Below are 16,124 nucleotides of genomic sequence, written 5' to 3' on the forward strand. Positions count from 1 at the left end.
GGGTGCTCATGGGTTGAATTACCAACCTGAGCAAGTTAAGCTTTTTGGCCATTCTATATATTCTAGCTGCTAATGTCTTTTTCAGTGTCTAGCATCTAATGCCTAGTAATGGTTGGTGCACCCTCACCCTAGTACAAATCACAGCATTGCCTGTAAGTTTGCTAAAACCTAGACTTAGTAGTCCAAGCAGCTTACAAACTTACAGCTTACACTTTTTTTCCAGCTTTGCTCTGCAACAAAGACACAGTATGGAAGCCATTGCCAAGTTTGATTTCTGTGCTTCGGGAGAGGATGAGCTGAGCTTCCAGGCTGGGGATATGTTGAAGGTAAGTGTGGCCTGAGCACAGCCCCGGGTTTGGCTAGAGGACAGTTATTAGCTTTGAGAGCTCAGTCAGATCTTGCTGTGCTGCCATTTGCACTGATAAATCAAATTGACTGAGATGTCTGTAAACTGGGTTACAAACATGAGACAGAAATCTCCCAGAAAGTCTGCTATTGATCAAGTAACACCTCCCAGGTCACTCAAGTCTAGGTCCACTCCACTTTAATTTAAACCCTTAGACTGCGAACACAGTTGCCCTACAATCCTCTGGGAATCAGCAGGGAGGAATAAGCATCTTTGCTGGGGGAGAGATTTAGTTCTCAGGCAGACAGATTTTGAAGTGCCTGTCTTTTTTCATTGACTATATAGGTAGTCTAGAGTGACTATATCTGAAGATAGGTAGGATGACTGTAGGCTGTAGTGATTGTTATCTATCTCCTTTACTGCTATCTCTTAAATTGTTAGATGGTTATCATACCTTACAGAACTTATATCTAACTTTTTTCAGTGTGTGTAATTACACTGAACCCTATGGTTGCCACAGGGGTTTTAGGCAATTGCAAAGGTAAGAGGAAATGTCCGTAAGACCATTTCTGTTACACCCGTGATGGAAGAGATTAAGAGAACCTGGGCTAATAATCCTCTGTGCCACTTCAGCAAGAATTCAGCAGTGGAGAAATGGTAGAGGCTGGCAGAAGAAGTGCAGCTGATCAAACAATATAGAGCATGTGATAGCCTCCTTAAAGCTGTTTTGCATGTGTTATTATTGAGCGGTTCTTGTTAACCCCACTGAACTCTCACAGGTGAAGTCTCACACGTGCTGCTTCACCCTACRGTAGCCACTTCTCAGCCCACAGGAGAGCTGTTCTCTTTCGGTCAGAAAGCACTGAGTGGAGCTCCTTTCTAGGGCCTGCAACTCCTTCCCTGGCCAAGGGGATGGTGAACAACAGTAAGATCTAAACATACGCAGTGTCAGGAGCCTTTTGTTTCTCCCTGTCCAGTCCCAGTCGCTCCAGTTAATGCTGGCTCTCAGCCTTGCCTCTTCCCTCAGGCAAAGCTGAGAATTTATTATGGCGTCAAGAGTTTGTTAAGAACAAAAAGAAGTTCTGTCCAGCGAGCTAGAAGTGCTCCAGAGAAATCAGTTCCTCTCCTTAGGATGGATGAGCACTTCACTCCATACCTCATTTACTGTTCTTTCTTAAGTCAAGAGTAGTCCCCAAGTCCCCACTGTCCCCAGATCTTTATCTGATGTCCGCTTACTTAGAAGACACTAGTTTCATTCAGTCCCTTGCAGGGCTGATGGCATTGGCCAGGTCAGTTTTCCTTCTGTTTCTCACTTTATCTTCCCATAACTTCTAGTATTATAAGTTAGAGATCTATTTCCAAGTGCTTTGGAAACTATTGTTGAAAAGTGTAAAATAACAGCCATATATTACTATTATTGTTATTATTATTACTCTCAGTTGTCACTGAGACTTCACTGCTGGAAAAGCTGGACTGTTTCTTGCTTTAGCATTCTTCAGGTGAACAAAGTAACACTGTAGCAGCCCAAGCCATAGACACATATATTAGCCTGAGTAACATCTCTTCTTCTGGGATATACACACATGTGTGCACACCCTGTTATGAGCCCCCTTCTGCTGCCTGCGCAGCCTGCTGGYTGTCTTTCTGATTTATGAAAGAGATAAGATGAGCAGTATTGATGTGGAGATTAGCAAACAGGAAACATGAGGCCCTCAGCCAGCAGTGACAGGAGGAAATCCACCCTCTCTCCCCGCCCACATCCTTCTCTGAGAGAGTGACATACCCAGAAAGCTGCCCGCTCTGTGCCACGAACCAGCAAGTGCAGCAGGGCTGGAGCTCTAGCACACTGACTGTCCTCCCCTTTGGTTAGCCAGAGGAGCAAAAGGGAGCCCCAATCCAGCATCCAGGGATGGGGAGAAGAGAACTGGGAACTCCACAGCCTTCCTCTGCCCAACTCTTCTCTGTCTACATACCAAAAAAAAGGCCTACGTGGCAGGCAAGGCAATGGAGAATCAGCCCCAGAGACAGGAACATCCTATCACCAACACCAAGTGGTTAGAATTCATGTGTTAAGCTCCCAAATCATGAGATTGGCTTATAAGACAAGTATTATTGTTGTTAACAATAGTTTTTAAATTAAGCCCTTTCCACTTGCTTTTTCCCTTTAAAACTGTCAGGATTAGTGTTTTCAAGATCCTTTCCAAAACCAGAATGAACGGAAACATGWTCTATTTTAGAAAAAGCAATTCTSTCCCAGGACCTGAAATGTCAAACCAAACACCAAGGACTGCAACATATGCAGTAAAATAACAATGTGGCTGCATTCCTGTCCTCTCRCTCTGGCTTAGGGACGTATCAGGCCATCAGCCAGCGAGCAGAGAATCTGGGCACTCTGTGGCCTGCACTGCAGTCCCTGAGAACTTTTCCAGTCAGCGTTAATAGAAACACTCCTTGAAGCTGCTCCAGTGTGCTCTGTGGACTGACCTCTGCTATCCTACAATCTTGCAAGTGTAACAGTGGCTTTCAAACACTCTTTGCTTCCCGCTTTTGCCTTCTTTGACAAAAATCAGGACAGCTGCAGATTTAACCTGCTGAATACACTCTTGGGAAGCGACATAGGATAACCTGTGTGGAATTCTGACACACACATGCAGGTATAGCTGTATATTCCCTTCATACACATAAACGCCAGAGGAGTTTTCAGAGATTCATTTACCTCCCCTTTGAAATGGATATCCTGCAATGTTAACCATTAAAAGCAGCACAGAGAGCTCCTTAAACCTCTGTTAAGTCTTCCGGAGCTGAATTCTTCCATCTCACAGACATTAGAGACATGCAGACAGCGTTCCCAGCCACCTGCACAAGCATTCAGAAGAGAAGATAAAGCTAACACGCAGTCTCTCTAATTCCACCCAGCTTTCCTCATAGCTTTGTTTGCCCTGAAGTGGTCATCAGCCACTTACACTGCTGCAAGGTGGGTGAGTGGGAGAGATCATGTGGAGTTTTCTTCTGTTCACAAGAGATACTACTTTTCTCTCAGTATCTTGGTTGCTTTTGCATTTCTCGGTGCACTTATTCCTCCCATCTCTCCATTGCAGATTTTAAGCTCCCAGGAAGAGTGGTACAAAGCTGAGCTGAGAAATCAGGAGGGCTACGTTCCTAAGAACTTCATTGATTTTCACGTTCCCCCGTAAGTGTCAGCAAAACTGCATGCATCACCCCTGCATGTTTTCATGGAATRCTGTCAAGGACATGTGTGTGTGTTCCTAGGAGAATAAGACAGAGGAGGGCAATTAAGGGCTGGCAAAGACTGCTGTAGCACTATATACAGTTCTGCCAGCACACCTTATTTCTACCATGAAACATCTTCTGTTCTTTCAGAGCAGGATGGTGCTCTATGCTCTATATCACTCTCAAGTGACTCCTTTGTTACTGTTGCTGAGAGGGATGTCACTGGGATATGGCAGAAACTGCATTTAGCTCTTCGTGGACAGAAGGAGAATTGTCATAATGTGGAGTCTTGGCAACAGAGACAGCGGCTGAGAAAAAAAAAAAAAAAAAAAAAAAAAAAAAAAAGGAAGACCGAGAGATCTCTCTGAAAATGAATTATAAAAATGTAGTTTCCCCCGCCCCCAACTCTTAATGTTAATTACATTAACTCTGTGTTCCCCACCCTGCCATCCACATTCCCTCCCCTCACAAAGCGTCTGCGAGTTTCTCACTATACACTAGAGGTCAGTGCAATGCTACGCGAGATCAGGACATCTGTTGTTGCTCATGGATTGACAGAGGTGATAGACCAGACATGTCACTCTGCTCCCACACACACACAGCCCCCTCACCCGTCTTCCAGCTTCATGGCTGTGCACCCCGACATAGACCTGTCAGAGGACAGGCATGCTCCCATTTCTCCTGCTGGGTAGAGAGCACCCTGCTTCCAGTAGGGACCAGTATCAGTTTAAGTGCATGTTAAATGTGCTGTCCAGCCCTATGTAATAAATAACCCCAAGCATGGGATTTTTAGCTCCTTTTTCTTTCCATTGGTGGAAATCCTCCTTGGTTTTACAGCCCCTTTAATCCTTCTCTTTTGAAAAAGTGCTACAGCATTTCAGGAGAGAGCAGGCAGAACATGCACCAAGCTCACTTCGTTGCTAAGCTGGGCCACACTAGTGTCCTGAGCGGGCAAACTGGAAGCATGCAGCGATCCTTGTAGTCCACAGGTAGGTGCCACTGTCCGCTTTAGGGGTGGCACTTACAGACCTGTTTGGACATAAGCCAGCCTGGCTAGCTCAGCTGAAGGACGTTATTGGTTTTCTCTCCTGGATAGGCTTGTACTTCTGGACCTCAAGATGATGAGATCTCTTGGTCAGCTGTTACTGTTTGCTCTTTCAGAGGGCTGTGGCATCAMACAGGGACACTGGCAACTTCTTTTTTTCACATGCATTTTTCTCTTGATATTTTGCCTATGCAAGAGACGGAGAGAAGCCTTTCCCCTTTGCTGCTTTTCTGTGTAGCAGGTCAGCAGTTTAAAGCAGTTCAGGCCAGATGCTAGAGCCAGATGCAGGGGAAAAGGTTGTACCCTGTCTTTAATGGGCCATTTTTTCCCATTTCTATTTTGTCAAGTAGTCATTCATACCAGTTACCAAAGCTAATTAAGGTCTAATTTCCCACTGATTGCTGATGATACATAGGTAAACTATAATGATGGTAAGGAGAAGAATAAGGAGACTCAAAAGTGGAAGTGGCAGAGCTTGCAAAACTATAAGTCCATAATTTTAATGGAATACAGACTAGCATCGCAGAGCTTATTAGCTGTGAACACGTACATGATTTTTTTTCCTCTACTTACAAATTGCAATTGCCACTGTATTATTTTACCATTTATGGTGACTTTTCTCATTATATGCCTAGTTCTTGCACCAGCAGTTTGTTTTATCTGGCTAAATTTACATAAGTGTGCTTATATATTCTGTGCTTTGCGATTTTTATGGTATTATAACTCTTGCAAGAGTCAATTTGTTAGTACTGAAACTTTCATGCTTTGCTTCTATTAAAAATTTATGTTTGTTCCATGCAATATATCCATCACAGTCCAGCAATTTTCAATCACTTTACCAAAAGTTATTGTGGTTTGAGAATGATGTTTGTGTGTGTATATCCATACATTTCTGTAATCTGCAATTACTTTAACATTGTATTAAGCCTGTAATTAGATATCTAGCTGAGTCTTGCTTCTTAACAAGCCAAAGTTTACACTGGTCTCTTTGCACCTATGTGGTTTTACTGCTCAGAGAAAATGGTCTGCACCCATCATAACACTGTACCTTATTATGTATGTGGCCAGTGGGAATAGTTATATAGGATCCTCTGATCTGTCCCACCTTTCCTTCCTCCACTCTGCTTATTCATATTCTCTCTTGCCTCAACGTTTCTATTCCCTATCTTAGTTAAACTCCTTATTCAAGTCTCCTTATTTTTTTTCCACTTGACAGCTGGTTTGATGAGAGAATATCCCGCCATGAAGCAGAGAACAACCTTATGAGCAAAGGAATTGGTTCCTTTATCGTCCGAGCTAGTCAGAACTCTCATGGTGACTTCTCCATCTCTGTCAGGTATCTGCTTCTTACAGCATCTTCCTACTCCTTTGCCTGGTTAATGATCTCACTAGCCTCTTCTAAAGAGGAATCCTAATGGGACATTGCTTCTTAAGAGGTTTGCATGCTGCCAGTCACTGGCAGAGCTGCAGTGTTGCAAATGAAAACAAAGCAGGCATCTGATTCCCAAGTGCTTTTGCTTTCTTTCAAGTGACACAGTGAATGTCCCATGACAAAGCTGCATCCCTGGTGGCCTGTTTCCTGAAAGAGCTGCAGCAAAGCCCAGTGTAGTACATGGGACATCCCCCACAGTGCAAAGCATGTGCTTTCTATTTCTTCTGTTTGCCTGATAGCTGCAGTTACCAGATCCAACAATTCCACTGCTACTCATAAAGACATGACTGTTACATTTTTAGCCTACACTCCAGGTGAATAAGAAGCCATTGAATAGCTTTCAATCACTAGCAGCCTAACTGTATTTCAGGCATTTATTGTAATCGAACCTTTCTTAGAGCCTTTGCTTCAAAGCAGAGTTATTAATTGACAGTTGGTTTCCTGATTTCAGTCAAACACCGGATAATTTTAAAGTACTAATTAGCAATGTGTTTTCCAAGCAATGTTCACTTTCTCATTCAGGGAACTTAAAATTACTAGGGAGAAATACAGGAAAGTTCTACTGTGACCCCCTCTTTCCAAATCCGGAGGCTTGCTCAAGCCACCTCCTCTTATTCTTGGAGACTTTGGCTACATCAATAGCACTAACTAAGCACAGTCAGGCACTATTTTCTAGCCCTGAGGACAAGGAACTTGACAGAGGTCAGATCCATATGGCTAAACTATCGGAATGGTTCTCAGTCCACATGGTCCCCCTAACCATTGCCCAGCATTGTTCAGGAGAGGGATAGTTGTTTTAGATTAAAACTGAGCTAACACCAAAACCAGATCACATTTAGTGCCAAAGTGGAATTCTTCAAATCAGAAGAGAGACAAAGACGTGGGAGAAGCTGCAAGGGGGAAATCAAGAGCAGAAGTGGGACTGTTAATTTTGGCTTGTAATTGCGCCTCATAATACCTTCTTTTATTTCTCTTGGGTAAGGAGGTAAGTTTGTAGTCATATATTATGCTGGGTATTGTACAATTATAAAATATAGTGTCTGGCTTCATGTGAATATGTGTGTGTGGCTGTGATGGATGTGGTGTGAAAAGAGCCAGTGTATTTCTTACAGTCAATGCAAACTAAGTATTAACAGGCACTAGTGGGGAGACTGCAACACTGCTGTCAAAGAGGGCACTGCTGTATTTCTTACAAAGTACAAAATAAAGCTGCTGCCTTTTGTGGACTTGAAAGCTTCTCTGACCTTTTTTTCAAAGGGGAAGCTCTAAAACTCTGTGCTTTGTGTTGATCATGCTTTGTCACTGGGCAGTCCTGCAGTTTGTTTGTAAATAGATGAGTCCTTCCAAACACAGAGCCACATATGGTGGCTACAGCACTATAGCAGCTCTAGTAGGTACAAGGGCTGCCTTTGTACCTTACTTTGAAGGTACCTGCTTTGTACCAGCCTTTCCAAGGCTAGAAGTCTAGATTTGTCTAAGCATCAGCAATGAGATTTGGAAAAACTCATTCTTTTGGAAAAGACTTTCCAAAGAGGATAAAGTTGCAGTCCAAGTGATGACCTATTACTTTTCCAATTGGATCCAGGCATGAAGATGACGTACAGCACTTCAAAGTGATGAGGGATTCAAAAGGTAACTACTACTTGTGGACAGAGAAATTCCAGTCACTAGACAAGCTGGTGGACTACTACAAGACAACCTCCATCTCCAGGCAGAAGCAGATCTTCCTGAGGGATGACAGCCGAGGAGAGAAGGTACAAACAAACTATCCTTAGGAGTTCCTCAGTGAGAAAACCTGCCACAGAAGGAGTTTAGTCCTACAATCTATGTTGAGGCCCCAGAGWCAAAATTCTATGATGCAAAGGGAAGCAGAACTTACCTGATTAAATGTCTGGTGTAAAGAAGATTTGAGAAGCTCTTGGCTCAGGAAGAAAATATGGTCTGGTGATGCAATAAGGAGTGGGGAAGTATAAAGCTTATTGGTGGGTTATGTCTGAGAAAAGATTGAGTCTGGTTTCTTGGTGTCCCTAAATGTGCTCTGACTGCAGCTGCTGTTACACTTGAAAGGATACCTGCTCAGCAAAATTACCTGACACAGCGAGGGGTATGGGGAACTGAAAGACCTGGAACAGTGGTTGGTAGGGGCAGAAAAGTTCTGCTGAGGAGAACACAGCAGATATGGGAACAAGCTGTGTGTTCAGGGAAGGTGCAGCAAATGTTTAAGAAGGCAGGGAAATACCAATACAATAAAAGCTTGGTTTCGTGTCAGAAGAACAAACAAGTGACATAGTAGAAAGTGCTCTACATTGTATACACAATGCTGGGAGTGAACTTGCCTGGTCACTCCAGCAACTGAAGTCCTGCTTTACTAGGAAACTGATTCTGAGATTAAATTACCAGGATATACAAGTAAAGGTAAGGCTGAAAGTATGACTTGCCCGCTGCAGCAGTTAAGTTTTATAGGTACAGGTAGGTCATTCTTGCCAGCTCCAAAAGAGGAAGGATTTATTTTACAGTGAAAGTGAGGCACATGTTGTTGTCTTCTTCTTCAAGTACTGCTTTAAAATGCATTATTAAGATATAAAATAGAGATTATGAGACTTATAAGAGAAAGACCACAGCAAATAAGAGAAAGGAAGGAAATATATGTGTGTGTATTAGTAATATAACCTGCTTGGGCTGACTGCAAGCAGGAAAGCAAAAAGGRAAGAGAAGAGCATTTGCTTCGAGATGTAGACAGGGAAATGAAAGAACAGGAGTCAAGCTTGCTTTGGCAAACGCTCTGTACATTTGTTATGGTGATGGGCTCAGCAGGGTATGTTTAGCACTCATCACAGTGGGGTTTCAGTTCACAGTTAGAATTTCTGGATGTCACAGCCATATGATAAAATGACAGGATCTCAGATCTCAGTGCAGAGACAAATGAAGTCTGAGGGTAGTATTTCCAAAAAGAGCTTTTGCTATGCTAGTCCTCAAATCAGTGGTGACATTTTTTAACCAGTATACCCCATCACTGCCCAGTCTTCAAATGAGGAATGGCTATGGCAGAGATCTAAGTTATTGGACTCCTTATTCATGCTTCTGTGCATGTAGGAGCCTCCTTTTGGAAGAGCSTCCGAGATAAACAGCAGTGATTGCGATCTGTCAGCAATGATTGTTAAGCTTTAATCAAGGAGGTTGCTGGGAAGGAATATCTGACCCCACTTTTCTGATCTTCTTTCATCAGGAGAGGCATGGTGGGAGCCTGGAACGGATGGGCCGGGAAGGACTCCACCTGGGTGGAGCAGCTGGAGATGTTCATCATTCTACATCCAAGAGATACGTAGAGCATTCTGTCCCCGTATCGCACCAGCAACAGGTATTACCAGGAAAGAGGGGCTGGGAGATCAAACCTAAGAATACATAACAAGCCTTGGTGGCTTGATGGTGGATAGTCACCCTGTCAAAGTCCATCGCCCTGAATCTGCTGCAGGAGGCAAAATCAGTCAGGTCTTCACATGGGATATAGCAGTAATGATGGTGTCAGCCTTGGGAGCTCTTTGTTATGAAATAAATATGTGACCTGTTATTTAGTTGGTAGACAGACCAACAAAAATCAGAATTTAACATACAGCAGCCCTTTCACTGGGAACCTGGGAGAATGGAGCTCCACCCCAAAAACTGGAAAACAAGAAGTATCATGTTCTTATATTGCTTGGCAAAGGATGAAAAGTAACATCCAGAGGGAGTGCAGAAAAATACCTGTAGATCTTACACACACACATACAGCTTTAGTCCTCCCAAGTCTGCAGCACAAGGGAAATCTTGCTGCCCATTTTTTTGCTATTACTGGCATCCAGCCTCACAAAACACATAAGAGAAATCACTATGTTAACCCTGAAAGGGTTTGACTTCCTCCAGAACATTCATCTTCCTCCTCCTTGCAGTTGCTAGTGTGGTCTGTAAAGTGCTTCCAGGTTTGGGTGGAAAATTGTTTGCCTAGGATTGGCTTATGTCTCTAGCTAGTRTAAGTATCATCCAAGGAGAGAACGTGTTCTGCTGAAGAGATCTAAAACTATGTCCCATAAACTATGAGAACTTCCATGTAACAAGGCCAGGGCCATCACAAAATGGCTGCTCTGCTTCCCACCAGACAAGGAACAGTGTTGCCTGTCAACACCTGCCACTGCTGGAGGAGTAACAACTTCAGACAAGGCTAAGGGCCTGCACATTTTGTAGTGCACACTGTGCAGGAGTCACATTTGGTACAGAGCAGGAACACTCACAGGAGTGAAGTATCTGTGCAGTAAGCCTTGCAGCTGCAAAGCCACATTGAATTCACTCACTGGCTTTTAGGCAGGGCTGGGCAAATTGTGACCAGTCCTAGGGATACCTTAGGCTAACAAAGATGCAAGTGAGACCAAGGAACATGTAGAAGAGTAGGTGCATTAAAGGAAGCGGGAGAGGGAGGTAACGACAGCTGCTTACAGCAAGGAAAAGCGGTTGTTCCTCCTCTCCACAGACACATCTGAKCAGGCCCTGTGTCACTGAAAGACTGGTGTAAGCTGAGCTAACATGGTGACAAATTCTGTTGAGCCATTACCGTAAAAAAGAGCTCAATGAATGTACAGGCCTGGAGGGACAAAAACACTCAGCACTTGTTGGTTGTTCAGGCAAAAGAGGACTTGTTCTCTAAATGTATGGGACTAGTTCCCCTCTCCATTTGTCTGGGTTGATTTGTTTTGGTATARCTTAGATGCATACTCATACGGCTCCTTTCCTTTGAATCTGCTTTTCCCTTTTCTTCAGTTAACAGGGCTGCTGGGCTATCAGGCCAGCTCTCTGCCTTTTAGAGTGTGGGGCAGCCCACACTAAAAATACAGTGAGTCTCAGACCTACTTCGACCATCAGGTATTTGAATAAATGAATTACCTGACGTGGTAATTCATTCCTTCCTTCAGTGGAATTACCTGAAGTGGTAATTCATATACCAGCAGTGGGCCTTCAGGTAATATGCAAAGCCATTCCCTCTGCAGAACTAGCACATGGGGCAGAGTAAAGGTGAGGATTAGCTTTTCTAAACTTAAACAGGCTTAGCTTTTCTCCAAACATGCCAGAGGCCAAACCAGCCACTCTCTTACTCCATTTCCCAGCAGATGTGAAATACAGCTGAAAACATTACTTGAAACAGCCAGTCTTCAACTTCTAAGACAGAAAATCCAAAACAGAACAGTGGAAGATATCTTCACTAAGGACCATTGCTTACAGGATTGCAGTGCAGGAAATATATTGGAAGCAGATATCCAAGATGACTTACATAGGGCCTGAACCCTGTTTCCCTGGGCATCAATGACTCTTAAAGCCCCTCATTTCTGCAGCTGAGTGTGTTCGTGACTTTTCTCTTGTTGTTGTCTTTCTAGGATAGATATGGTGGGAGCCTGGACAGGAAAGATGGGCTGCATGGACATACAGATTATAACACAGGAAGGGCAGCAGCTGTGCAGCGGAGACACACAGACCCATTGCACCAGCCAGCACCAGTAAGTGATGTGTGATGTACCTGGATGGTCCCATCTGCAGATCTCACTGGATCCCTAGCAATGGCTAAGCAGTCTGGGCAATGTCACCTGCACAGAGATTGCAGGAGGGATAGTATATTACACCTGTTGTAATGTGGTCATCTTCCAGCTACAAAGATGTTGCTATATCCCAAGACTCCATCCCAGCCACTGGAATTTGAGAACTATGAAGACAAATAACATACATTGTTATATGAATGTAGGTCTAAGACTGGTCTCCAAACCAGTCTCAGTCAACATGCAGACATACTACATGCAAGAGGGGCCTCAGCATGAGCTCTGTGGAGGCAGGAATCCAGTCTCTTTATTATAATCCAGCTCAAAGTATCATGTTGTGTATCCCTCAGAGGCTGAGGCAACAGGTAAGAACATGTCCTTACCTGCCACACCCAGGCAGTGATCAAGAAGCCTCCAAGTGCCATTATAGACATGTCTGTGTGTCTTTAAAATCATTTGAAACCAACCAAATAACCAAGAACTATGTCTCAGTACGCCCTGAATGCAAGATTTGGTGAAGGTAAGCAGGGATCAAACAAAATCTTTCCAACAGGACCTTAAAAATACACCTGCCAAATTATCCATGATAGGCGTGCCAAAAATTTCCCAGTAAAGAAGTCCACATTAAATTCTTTAATAGCTGATTTTCAGTCGAAATGGGAAACTGAATGCAAAATCTCTTAGGATGAAGCTTTCATAACAAAACATTCTGATTATAAATCTCAATAAACTGCAAACTCAGAATATCTGACAGCCAGTCAGTTCCTAAGGCGTTTTGACCTTATTTAACAAGAAAGGTTCAAAGGGCTGTTGAGAACCCGAGTACCATCCCCGTGGTTTCCTAGCAGATCAGTCCCTCCTTCCTGTAGCCCTGGCCACTTCCTTATTTAATTACAAGTTGGTCTCAGTTGCAGTGTTGTTTGTCTTGATGTGTCGTGGGGTGTACAAGGGCCCACAGGAGGGTGACCTTTGAGAACTGTGCCTCACTGCTGCCTGTCTCTGTCTCCTCCCCAGCGAACGCTCTGGGTCCGTGCCTTGTACGACTTTGATGCTGTGGAGCATGACGAGCTGGGTTTCCGCACTGGAGACATCTTAGAGGTCCTGGACAACTCCAACCCATCCTGGTGGAAGGGACGCCTGCGTGGAGAATTGGGTCTCTTCCCTTCCAACTACGTCGCACCAATGCACCTCTGAGGGCACAGAGTGCCCCAAAGGGCCGTTCTGGAGCTGCTCTGATGTGACAGGGACAGAGTCGGAGCACATCTTCCCTTGTCCCTGGGACATACAATGTTTTTGTTATTGTCTTAATTTATTGGCAATTGATCTTTTGAAGCATTGGTATGAAAAGGAACCTGTGGAAGAAGGTAGAGTTTTATTCCTTGTGCTTTACTTTCATGATAGGGGAAAGAGCAAGAATCCTGGATTGTTCATTGGGACTTTGCTGGATCCTCCCTTCCCTGTCATTCCTTGGCTAAGTATTGATAAGTTACTGCAATTAGGTTTGTCCTGTGGAAATGCAGGTTAGGCTTCTATATTTAGGCAGCCCCACCTCTATCTTCTGGATCCGGTAGCACACACAGCCCCTTTGGACTCCATGTCATGTTTCTTTCACCTTTTCCCTCAATGCACAGAGGCAGGAAAAACACATAGGTTAATCAAATGAGGGTTGGTAATCCTTCAGGTATTAGGGAAGGGAAAAGGAGGGGACCTTAGGATGAGGTTCAAGACAACCTTAGTTTTTCTAAGTATTTTCTGCATTCTAGTATATTCTGTTGTTCTCGACCGTGTGAGTATACCTGATGAAAGGATAAGATCCTAYGAGCTTTTGTACAAACAGCCTAGTGATCAAGATATAGAAGAGGGAGAAAGTCATTTCTTTGCTTCTTCTAGTAGCCCTACAGTCTGTAACAACTTCTCCCATTTTCAAGCTGCTTTCCAAGGGAGCTATATTTCCTGTTAGACATCCTACTTACAGCAAGTCAGGCTGAGCTAAATGAATATCCACTTGATGGGATAACAGTGGATATCCCTCCTTTTGTAAAATTCAACTGGGGAAAGGTGAGGAAGAAAAGTTTTGGGGGGTTTCTTTTGTTTTCTTTTGTCTGGTTTGATGCCAGAATTTCTTTCCCTGAGAATGTGCAGTGCTAGGATCACTGTACACACAGCTCTGACTTGCAGGTGGAGTGCCTTATCCAGCAGGCTGATCTATTACTTTACAGTATGCAGAGAATAAAGTTGTGGACATTAAATAGTCTCTTCTCTGTTCCCGTTTCTGAGGGGTGAAATAAGGCAGATGGATAGGTTTTCCAATCATTATTGAGTGAGTACCAAGAGGTGATACATATGTATTGCAAATGCACATTAAAAATGATCCAAACCCTGAGAAAGAGAAATGCTGCTGCAAAAACACTGCTCATGCAATCTGATATTAAATAAGCTGCCTGAATTTTTCACAACATGTGGGACCTTGGGATCAGTAAGGAAGTGATGAATTATCATTCTTGGGAAAGAAAGAAAAGATGAGTGAAAAAACTCTAAAAACAAATCAAACTCAGCAAGAAAAATGTTCTTTTGTTAGTCAGTATAGAAAGAAAAATAGGAAATAGGCTCATGGGGCAATCTAATTCAATGTAGCCAGCCCAATTAAGGCTGCCAGGTACATGGTACGTGCAGAAAAGACTCATTATCAAATATTTGAGAGGACTCCACCTAAAGTGGATTATTAATGGCTGAAGTAAAATGAGAATAATTAATAAGGCATGAATGTGTCAAATAGGATAGAAAACTTCGAAAGATATGTTAAAAACTTATTTCCATTGACTGCCAGGGAGGTTCAGGTAATGAGTAGATACCATATGACTTGCAGGGCTGGACTTGTGCTCTTGTAGGTGCTCCATTGTGGGGTCTTAACATCTTCCCTTTGAAGTGGAGTGACATCCATGGCCTTCCTTTGGATCAAACTTATTTAGTGGGTTGGTGTAGGAGTGTAACCTTCAGTGACTCCACCACAGCTTGAAGAGCGCAGCTAACAGAGGCAGCCAACAGATGCAGCATTTTGCACGGCAACATCTGGGCTCTATTTAGACCCTCTGAAAACCTTGTGTTGTGTTGGCTTTCTAGGGAGCCTCTGAGGAAATAGAAGATGCTTGCTGGGGATAGACCGAGGGAGCTAGGCAAGGAGAGCTACAGGAGGTCTTAACTTCTTCTGGAGGCTCTGGCTTGGTGTAGCTGCTGCTAGTGGCCCTGTTAGTTGCCCCTGATCAGAGGGAGTTGGACTTTTGTTCCAGGAGACACCTGATTAGTGTGGGTCAGCACCATGTTACTTAGTACTAGGTAGCAGCTATGTAGGAGCCAGGCCTAGAGAGGAGCTCCTGGAGTGCTGCTAACAGGCAGTGAATAGATGCAGCAGTGTCTGCAAAAGGCTGCAAAGAAGGGGCCCTCCTCTCCAGTCCTGGTATTATACACTGAATGTGGCCATGATGCCACCAAGTGCACTGGCCAGCCGCTGTTTGAGTTGCAGCATCTGCCATGCTGGAGTCTTCCACCCACACTGACCTGGGCTCTCTCCGTGAAGCTGGGGCTGAGTCATCTGCACTGTAGATGTGCTGTTGTTGATGAGCTGCRTTGCCAAGCACAGGAGTTGTGCAGGAGGGAGGAGGTAAGCAGGCTCCACAGTATTCCAGGAGATGAATGAGAGATTTACTGGACTTAAGGAGAGAAAACTGTGGCCTCTTTAGAGGCCTTCTTGGAAGGATCCCATGGGTTAGGGCCCTCCAGGGTGAGAGGTCCAGTAGAGCTGGTCAGTATTCAAGGATCACTTCCTCCAAGATCAAGAGTGGTGTGTCCAAGAAGTTGAGTAAAGGGRGCAGGAGATCAGCATGGATGAAAAGGAGCTCCTGGCAAAACTGAAACAGAAGACRGAAGTTCACAGAAGATGGAAGCAGGGACAAGCCACTTGGGAGCATTTTAGGAATGTCATCCAAGTATGAAGGGATGTGACAAGGAAGGCCAAGGCCCCTTTGGAATTGAATCTGGCAAGGGATGTCAAGGACAGCTAGGAAGGACTGGCTTCTTTAAATACATCAGTAACAAGAGGAAGGAAATATGGGTCCATTACTGAATGGGTTTGGGGGGCCCGTTACTGAATGCCTTCTTTGATTCAGTCTTTACTGCTGAGACCAGCCCTCAGAAACCTCAGACCTTAGAGTCTACAGAGAAAGCCTAGAGACAAGAAGACTTTCCCTTGGTTGAGGTGGATCAGGTTAGAGATCTTCTAGGCACACTGGACATCACAAGGCTCTTGGCCCTGCTGGGATGCACCAAAGAGTACTGCAGGAGCTGCAGACATCATTGCTAGGCCACCTTCCATCATCTCTGAAAGGACGGTGAGGAACAGGAGAGGTGCCTGAGGATTGGAAGAAAGTCAATGTCACTCTAGTCCCCCAAAAAAAAGGCAAGAAGGAAGACCTAGGAAACTGCAGGACACTCAGCCTCAAGAATGATGGAAGAGCTCAT

The 16,124-nt window shown here is 44.1% G+C and overlaps 1 protein-coding gene across 2 annotated transcripts; it reads left to right on the top strand.

Annotated features, from left to right (window-relative positions):
* The first annotated feature begins 233 nt into the window (after positions 1-233).
* Positions 234-13,287, top strand: GRAP2 (GRB2 related adaptor protein 2). Of its 2 annotated transcripts, XM_026038290.1 has the most exons (7): positions 234-326; positions 3,445-3,536; positions 5,839-5,958; positions 7,640-7,808; positions 9,281-9,412; positions 11,454-11,573; positions 12,624-13,287. In XM_026038290.1, exons 1-7 carry the CDS (start codon positions 249-251, stop codon positions 12,801-12,803), a joined length of 891 nt encoding a protein of 296 aa, XP_025894075.1. In that variant the 5' UTR covers positions 234-248; the 3' UTR covers positions 12,804-13,287. The 2 variants fall into 2 exon arrangements, with proteins under 2 accessions (XP_025894075.1, XP_025894074.1); XM_026038289.1 differs by lacking the exons at positions 5,839-5,958; positions 9,281-9,412; positions 11,454-11,573 and having other exon boundaries at positions 249-326.
* The last annotated feature ends 2,837 nt before the right edge of the window (positions 13,288-16,124 follow it).

Source organism: Nothoprocta perdicaria, unplaced genomic scaffold (assembly GCF_003342845.1).
Source record: "Nothoprocta perdicaria isolate Ctin4 unplaced genomic scaffold, notPer1 scaffold_206, whole genome shotgun sequence".
In the NCBI taxonomy this organism is placed as follows: domain Eukaryota; kingdom Metazoa; phylum Chordata; class Aves; order Tinamiformes; family Tinamidae; genus Nothoprocta; species Nothoprocta perdicaria.